Source organism: Watersipora subatra, chromosome 1, assembly GCF_963576615.1.
Source record: "Watersipora subatra chromosome 1, tzWatSuba1.1, whole genome shotgun sequence".
NCBI lineage: Eukaryota > Metazoa > Bryozoa > Gymnolaemata > Cheilostomatida > Watersiporidae > Watersipora > Watersipora subatra.
The window spans coordinates 45,829,582-45,839,246 of NC_088708.1; the positions used below are offsets into that span (position 1 = coordinate 45,829,582).

Consider the following 9,665-nt stretch of genomic DNA (forward strand, 5'->3'; position numbering starts at 1 on the left):
ATCTATGCATAATCTTAAAGCTTAATGTGTATATTTATCCTTATACCCTTTCCATCAAACTAAATAAAAATATCTTGTTCTTTGACTAAAAGGAGTTAGATGCTAAACTGAGCTCTAATCACAAAACTCATAGTAGACTAACTTTGCGCACCACTGTGCCTATGAACAACTAGGTCAGAAACAAGACAGTCAGCAGCTAGACTTTGATGGCTGACCCAACTCTACAGAGCAACCAGAACAACACAGTGCTCACGATAGTAATCTTTTGCACAAACTTTGCCTTTAGCTCATTGATTACAGTAACACATAAAATGAGAAATGAGCAAACATTAATGAATTTCAAATTTCATGGGTCATAATTCCAACAAAACTCTAAAAACAGTCAAACTTCAGTTCTATAATTTATAATCAACTATATAATCTGTTCAAAAAGGCTTCTCAAAAAGCTACCTAATTGTTCAAAATCTTGAACGATTTGTCTCAATATAATTAATGTAAGTAATTTTAATGTCTTGAATGTTAAAGGCAATATGTACATGTAAAATACTATGATTGTCTTTTAAAATATACTAATATACTAGGCAGGCTAGGTTAGGGAATGTACTGTACTGCTGTATCTGTATCAACTTCTGCCCCAGTCTTGTGAACTGTATATAATAACTTTATACGAAAATGCAAAAACACATTTAGGCTGCGTTTTATTTTACCAAAAATATCTTATCTAAGATCATCAACACAAACAAACATTTCATGTTTTATTTTTATCAATGCCAACATAAACATTAACGTGGCCGAGGCTAGCCTATGCTATGTTTGCTATCTAAAAATTCTAATGAAAGAGTGCAGAAGCATATCCTCACAAAGATTGGGTGAAATAAAAAAAGCACAACAGAAACATTTTTTCTTGTCATCAACTTGTACCAAACAACAAAGATTAAATTACAGTAGAGAATTTTTAGTATTATCAGTAAGCCAATGTTTTTGGTAAAGTCTCTGGTGTAAAAATTGTGAATTTATGGTCAAAACCCGGTTCAGTCGAGATAAGAAACGTTCAAAATCTGTGGTACGACTGTGCAAGTAAAAGCTGAGGAACGACTGCGCAGGTAAAAGCTGAGGTATGACTGCACAGGTAAAGATTCATTTGTCAACAATCTTTTTTTAATGCTACCCTTCTTTGACATCACAAAATCATAACAAAAAATACTAATACAATTCTCACATACACTACAAAGGTAGTAGAATCCCCCAACAGTTCTAAGAGCAAATGGCGTATCACTAAAACATCCATACTACTTAATATAATGATACAGAAAGAAGAGATCGTTGTCTAGTACTAACCTCTCGCTGAAAGTCTTACTGTGTTTATAATTTTTGCAGCAAATTCTAAACCGTTACTCTTCAGCACACATCTTCTCACCACAGAGAAGGCCCCTCTGTAAAGAATTCATTTTGAGCCGTAAAAACATGCATCAGATCATTTCAAGGTCAGATATGCCTTCTTTGAAAACTGACTGCAATCAGCATGACTGCTATATAGGGGGACAAGCGATAGAGATATTGAAAACATCGTCATCATCGTAATAGTATTGAAACTACCACTACAAGTAAACTACATGTAGTGGTACATGCAAACTACCATACCTAAATGTAAACTGCCCCACCTACATACACATTAACTACGACGCCTACATGTAATCTACCATAGCTACATGTAATATACCACACCGACACATAAACTACCATACCTACATGTAAACTGCCACACCTACACAAAAACTACCATACCTAGTTAGGTATGTAGGTATGGTAGTTTACGCCTACGTGTAAACTACCATGCCTACATGTAAATGTAAAAGGAAAATAGAAGGTAGGGAAAAAAGAGTATAATTTCTTACAATTGCAGTTTATAAGTTAACTGAATTGCTACCTTATCCAAAACGCAACCAAACTAATATTCAACCTACAGGTATCAGTCAAATAGCCCAGTTTTAAAAATTTCAGGAAACTTCTTCGGATTTATCAGTGCGATTGTATAGAAATCAATTGCTTGCGTGATATTTTCATGCCATATTAATTGAGCAATGAAATATATTTCCCAGTTATTAAAATATGAAAGAATATTAAGAATGCCTAAATCTGTAACACAACTAACAGACTGTGATAACATTGGTCAAACAAAACATGTATATAGAATGAGTCAAGTCGATTTTTATCTTAAAAGGATTGGAATTCTCTCTGCAACTTGTTTCTTGCTTGTGCAATTGTAAAATGTTGGAAGTATTTCCTATTCTATAACCAGCTCTGTTCATAGTGTATAAAGTGATCTTTTTGATTTGACATATAATTGTGTGTACATATAAATAAATATATGCAAAGCATATATGTAAATCAGTATTGTAAATGAAAAAATTTCTTCAGAGATTAATTAGCCGATTGCCATGAGAGCAATAACGATAAATTTGTTTCAAATTGTTTTAAAGATGATTTGAATTTAAAAAATTTTGCGGATGATTTTGCAACTTACAACTATAAAAACCTTTCACGAAAACAGAAAGGATGAGACACCAACTAAGCCTGTGATAATCACTAGCTTATATAAGCAACCCGTCTGTACTAGGTCAAAATTATTTGTCACGGATAAATGACTGACAGTCTAATCTATAGCAATTACACATTTTATTGATTAGTAATCCTACATAGCTATTGCAGATTGTTTCCCTTGCTAAACAATATTTCAGATTTCTTCTAAGGTAAAGAAAGTTTTTGTCATTGACTGAGAGTATGCTGTGAGCTATATCAGCACACCCATTAACTTACTCTCTACGACTTACTTTTATGAACAACTGAGTAACTTGAGTACAATTGAGTAAAGTAAAATTGATCTATTAGAAAAAGACACATAGCTAAATCCGATGTCAACTTTTTAGCATTCACTGAATGCGCCAGTAAAATACTAGGTAACTGGCTAATATAGGTTACGAGCATTAAATCTTGCTGAAAATCTCAGGTCATTTTGAACAAAGTTACATAGGAGCATAGGAGGAACAACTTGATGCTCACATGCCATCGTGTGTTTAATCATACCGAAATTGCCATGAATCTGCAAAAATTGTGAGGTAAATTGCATCAAATTTATATACTATACGCATAACATGCAAAAGCAATCCACAATCATGGAACTAGTAAGTTTTTAAGATACCAGTACTTGTGATAAACCAAACAGTGCTTCCTTATCACCAGTGCCTGCTGAATAATATATTGCAATATATTATAATACTTAACGTTAAAAGAAACATATCACATATATCAAATAACCGGTGTAAACAGGTAAGCCATCCGCTAACACGCGTTGAGGTTTTCGCCACAGATATGTCAGCATAAGTTGCACCTTCTAACGGCATGATTGGAAAAATATTACAAAATGAAGCAAACTGATAAAATATGAGAAGTAGAATACGAACACTATACCCATTGTCATGCTATTCGTTGGCAAAAAAACCACTTAAAAAAATTGAATGTGAAAAATTGAGGCAGTTAACCTGTGACTCTGCCACAGGGTGTGCACGGCAAAGTACAAGTGCAAATGATTAATATGGCCATTATAGAACATGGGCTACAAATAATAGTCAGACATTTATCTGATTTATGAGAGCGAGTAAAACATATTTAAAAGCAACAGATATTTGGTTTTGCTCCGCTGACAGTAGTTTGTAAATTTCCTGAAACCAATTAGAAACATTAAGGTCTCGAAACCACATAATTTTACTGCTATGGGTTGCTATATAGAACTAATGTAAGGATAACACTTTAAGATGAACTCATGGCTCCTAGGCTCACCAAATACATCGCGTGGATAGAAGGCTCAGTTCATGTATTGTGTGTTTGAGCTGTGGATCTAAAGGGCAATTTATGTATTGTGTGTATGGGCTGTGGATCGAAGGGGCAATTATGTGTTGTGTGTTTGGATTGTCTATGATAAAATATGGGGGAGTGTGAGCAGAACAAATTGAAACAGTGGTTGGGTAACCGATGCAAATAAGCATTGGTAGGTAAGTGGCGATTGGGCAACTGGTACACATGAGCATTGGTAGGTAAGTGGTGGTTAAACAACTAGTATACAGGAAGGTTAACAGCCACATTAATCACAAAGATTCGGTAACATCAAGAAAAAAGCACTGAGCAGGGCTTTTTGTCTCCACTCATAATATCCGCATTTAGTCAAGTTGTGACAGGCTTTCTGTGAGTATAAGAGTTTGAGTCTGAACTAAATGGTAAGGATTAGTGAAAATTCTGAAACGATTCGGTGTACTGTTGTTTCTTGCTAGAACTTTTAAGAATGGAGTAATGGGATCATCAGCCAGTTTGGCTTAGGCCATGTTATACAAAAATATGGGGGCATATCTTGTTCACTCTCTAAAACAGTGAGGCGAGATAAAAGAATATATGAGAAAACAATATATACCGTAAAACCTCTAATTGAACACCACCTCTAATTGAAGGCCACCTTTATTTGAATGCCACCTCTATTTGACCGCTAATATGGGAGAATGGTTGAAAAATGGAGCGCCCCCCTTTAATTGTCACCACCTATATTTGACCACCACTTTGACAATCTTTGATCTTTAAGAACCCATAATAGAAAGAGATCAGTAGAAGTGTCCACAAATCGTATTAATAATTACCCAGTTACATCATTAACAATTAATTTTTTTGTTGTCCAACTGCAAGGATGTTATTTATTTCGTTAAAACTTTGAAAGCAACACCATAGAAATAACTAATAGCTGTATCAGGCTAATAGTAGTGCCTTGTTTAATGCAGTCTTGATCCTTCGAAGTATATAAAAAGTGGTTTACACTTACTATGGTACTGTATATTAATGACTAGTTTTAAGCTAACAGTTGTGCTTACTGCGCATGCAGCTAAAGGAATATCATTATAAGTATTTGTGCGAAATGTTAAGCGTAAAAGTTTTGCTCTGCTAAAAAATTGTTTGAACTGTAATATCGACTGGTTCAGCAGTACAGAAGATTTGAGGTCAAAATACATTGTGGAAGGTATTGAACAACCAGAAGATTTTCATTCCATCAAAAGCAACAATCAGAACGCAACAGGCTGAGCAAACAATTCAAATATTTTTGTTTCAAAATGTTAATTTTTGTTTCTGCATGTATTATAAGTATGGTTCGTTTATGTCACTTGTTCGTGAATGTATATTTGTAGCAGTTGATAGATTACTGTTGTATAACTTTTAAATTTTCAGATTTATAGCATATCATTTGATAGCATCATTGCGGTAATCTGATCTTAGAATGGATGACACTCATAACTCCCTTCTTCTATTGCACATAAAAAGCTAATTTTGGCTGCAAACTGTAGCAAACATCAATGAGCTTTTACGCAACATCGTTAAATATATTTATAAAATAAAAATCTTTTCAAATTAAGAATGAAATAAAAATTGAAAGCTCCAACAAATTGCCAAGCAGGACGCAGGCTATAATATCATCGCAGGTTAATTGCAAGCATTAGATACCAACTGGCAGAGATCTTTCTCAGCTTCTCAATGCATATTTATTAAGAGATCTTCATATGTATTAATAGATCTTCGACAAGTTAGTGGTAAGTTAGCAAATTTATTGCATCCAAAAGGGTTAATGTCACTCCATCAGAATGAAAGGGCAAATATAGGCGAAATTTGCTTTGCCCGTAAAAGGGCTAAATTTATCTTTCCAAAATTCTGATGAGCAATTTGAACAATACAATGCCAGCCTCTATTTGAATGCCACCTCTATTTGATTACCACTATAGAAGAATGGTTGTAAAATTGAGCGCCATGGCGTTCCATTAGAGATTTTACGGTAATTTCTATCTCTTCAATAATTTTTACAGTGTGTCTTGCTTTATTGAAACAGAAGACTTTAGCTGTCATATAATTAACATGGAAAATCTGGAAAGCATGGTGTAATTACAGCCAAAACACCAAGTAAGGAGATGTGTTTTTATTTCAAATGGTGAGGTTGATATAAAACTGAAATCAAATTATTCATTAAATACTGAACAGCCTTTTAAACTTGAACAAATGACACTACTGGAAGTAAATTTTTGTAAATTTTTTTGCTTTCCATTGGTTTTCTCTTTTCCTTGACGCTCTCCGTCATGTTTGGCATGCCTAAATAAACTTTCCTCAGTATTTTTATATACAGTAGAATATTGAAGTTATTCTAAAGAGTGTATCAACTTAAAAACTAACAGTATTAATGATAACCGTTGTACTGAACAATTTAAGAAACACCACTGCACGAGCATTCTTTCCTGAAAACCTAGAATGAACATGAATGTTTGTTCGGTTTTCAGGAAAGAATATATAGCGTGAAAGTATAGAGCTATATATTTAAGCGTGAAAGTATTAAGCGAAAAACTAACTCCAATGGACACGCAGAGGAACGAACATTGTCATAATGCATGACTGAAACAAAACAGTAAACATTTGTGGCTATAAAATGAGCTGCATTAAGGCGACTTCTTGGAGCCATTTTACACAGTGAATGAAACAATGGTAGTTATAACTGCTTGTTCCTTTTTGGCTAAATCACCTCCAAGCACTAACTTTAATTACCAACTTCACTGCTCATTTCAACACAGTCAATACCTCCAATGTTGTTATGAGCTCAAGCAGACTACGGTAAGTTAGACGATAACTTTTTCTTGAGTAACTAATCTTGAAAGCTAAGGTGACAAGGAAATCTTTTTAAGTAGAATTATTGAGAATCATACATTTTTAGCTGTATATTAGTAATTAAAAACTGCACAACAGGTATTTTACAGATTTGCCTTTTCTTTCAACTGGTGTTGCTACCCTGTCAGGAAACCTTGGGTAACTTTTAATCTAGATGTTTCAGATATATTTGAACTTCAGCTACACTAATATATACTTTTATTTGCAATACGAAACAAGTGCAACATTTTGTGCAATGTCTGTATACAGAAGGGTATAAAGGAAAACTGAGAACTTAGGCCCAGCTTTGTTTTACGGTCCTGAATCTGCGCTAATGTGGCATGCTATGCAAGTCAGTTTATGGCGAGTGAAGCTAAACCACGTTTTACTTCCCTTGTGTTGAGTATTTTGTGAATGGCACAATAGGAATTGCAGCAAATATTTTGTCCATAACCTCTTCTTTGTTGCTTTAGGGATTGGTCAACTGGATGCAAATGCCTAGCATTTTTGGGTCGCGAGCTTGTTGTGACAAAAGCTCGGTATGATTAAAACAGAAATACCAGCAAAAACAAGTAGATGAAATGCTGTCGCCCATCATTTACAGTAGGCCTACTCCCAATATAACAAACCTCACAACCTGGAAGACTTTTCCCTCATTCCCAAGGCATTCTTAAAACTTGGCATTATCTACAGGCTATCATCGCACCGTGTTTAAAAACTTGAAAAAAACACTTTGGCACATACCGATGTTTCCGTTAGGGCAATTTATATGAACTTTCAGATAGACTGACTACAAACTGCAAGAACCGTGTTAAAGTGACTAGTTCGTAATACCAAATTTCTACAAGTTATTCACCTAAATATGATACTTGTTTATTAGTGTAATTGCAGCCCACGTAAAATTACGTAAGAGTTACTGTCCCTATTCATTAATTTCCTGAAAAACTAAGCTTGGGTCAAACATTGTCCCGTGTGCTAGATATGTTGGCGGCATCTCTTGAGAAAGGATTTTGGAATTGCGAGTTAGTGCTCTTATCTGTATACATTTAATGATTATCATGAAATACTCACTTTCCAATTTCTTCTTTGAGGTCATAGATATCAGTAAAACATTTCGTTTTCATAGCAGTCATGTTGACAAATTAAAAAACGCAGCGGTCTAGAACGTGCGTTTCGGACACTCTTCCTAGTTGTCACACGAATGTAGATGATCTATCGATCGCCGCAGGTAATTGGAGTTCGTTATATCTCGCATAGCGCGTGAGATAAAAATACTCGCGGACTATAGATATGCATAGCAAATGGGAAAAACTTGATGACCAAGAATTATCTCCGATAATGACCTTTGGGTCCTGTAGGAATAAAACAAGTTCTTATATGATGTAGAAATTATGTATTACGTACATTATTTCGCTTTTTGCTTTACAGACTATTGCAGTGCAAAACGGTGCAGTTTACGAATCTGGCTTCCTACATTTAGATTACCTGAGACGATCAATAAAAGCTCCGACAACTGCGCAAAGACCTTTTATATAGCGACGCACATCCTAAAAATGCTAGTAATGGAGATTTCGTATGAAACTGGCTATCTATGATATGAAACAAATTGGACAATGCATAATCTGTTAATAGGCGAATTATCATCAAAATGTCAAAAAACAACGGTGCGAAGAGGAATAGTCTAATCTGGGAAAGATGTTCGCAGCTTTGGGCTGCCAGCCTACCACGCAAGGGCTTCCAGCCTTCTATCTTTATCAAAAAGAGTAGAGAGTTTTGCTGATATTCACAACATTGGGTTTTATAGAGTTGTGAGTCTTTCTGACCAAACCTGTAAATTCAAGCATTCTCAGCTACTCTGCGAGTGCTCGTATGGTGTGTGTTTACAGTCTAGCTTCCTTCTGTCTATTGAGAGTACTATGCACTCTCTCAGCAGCCTGTGGGTTTAGCCTGTGGGTTGCAATGCTGACCAACTAGAATAAGAAAGTTAGTTTGGAATGTCATAGCCTTACTGATTTTGGCAAAAAACAAAAGGCATTGCATATCACTGCAATCTGCCAGGTTGGTAAGCGCATAATTTAATCTTCCCTTTGTCCAGAGTGAAATAACACGCTACTTTTATAACAAAGAAACAGAAAAAAAAGGATCGCATACAAAAAGATGCAAGTACAAGCATATTAGGTTATAAAAGTGCACTCGAAAAAAGAAATTGAAAGTTTTCATATGGTATGAGCACAGAGCTCCTATGTTACAGAATACTACCTCTGGTGGTCAAGACAAAAATTAATGGCATATGCAGACAGGGTATTTTTTTACAAGGTTCAAACCTACATATTATTTCAGCCTTTGATTGAATAAATTGACTAATGCTACGAATGTGATGCTATAAATCTTGCAGATGTTACGAGGGCAGTACCCTAACCACCCCTAGTGGCCCGTGTGACCAATCTGAACTGGTTACTAAGTTATAGATGTGTCAGCTTCTATATTACTGACTAGCTTTTGCAAAATACAAACAACTATCATGGGCCAGTCAAAATAATTATTATAAACTAATCAAGGCTAGGATGCGGCTGCTCTCAGTGTAAATAACTCCAATGCTTCAAACAACTTCAGCACATATGAACAGCCGCAAGTGAGAGAGTTAAAGGGTTGTCAGAGAGCAGATGTTTGCTTGCCAGTCTCATCGCTTGATTTTATTGATGGGTAAGAAGGATATTGACCCAGTAATTTAATGAACAGTTGTGGTAGGATTACTAGTGGAGATATCATTGCCGGTGAAGTCAGTCATATCGGTGGAAAGACTTGAGTGTCATGACTTGATCGTGAAAAAATAATTGTAATGTCCACATATGATAACAGTGAAAAAATCTACAACCTTGGAAACAATTATTTCAAAGCGTACTTCGTAACACTTTAAAAACTAATGTTTCCAAAATTGAAATAAAAAC

The 9,665-nt window shown here is 35.1% G+C and overlaps 1 protein-coding gene across 6 annotated transcripts in view; it reads right to left on the reverse strand.

The window, feature by feature from the left end:
• The window catches only part of LOC137385945 (calcium/calmodulin-dependent protein kinase type II delta chain-like), a 62,723-nt gene extending 54,792 nt beyond the window's left edge, over positions 1 to 7,931 (reverse strand). For all 6 annotated transcript variants that reach the window (XM_068072574.1, XM_068072572.1, XM_068072570.1 and 3 more), the window contains exons 1-2: positions 7,789 to 7,931; positions 1,339 to 1,433 (exon numbers count right to left, since the gene is read on the reverse strand). In XM_068072574.1, coding sequence (XP_067928675.1) covers positions 1,339 to 1,433; positions 7,789 to 7,850 — 157 coding nt within the window. In that variant the 5' untranslated portion in view covers positions 7,851 to 7,931. The remainder of the gene's footprint in view (positions 1 to 1,338; positions 1,434 to 7,788) is intronic.
• Between the last annotated feature and the right edge of the window lie 1,734 nt (positions 7,932 to 9,665).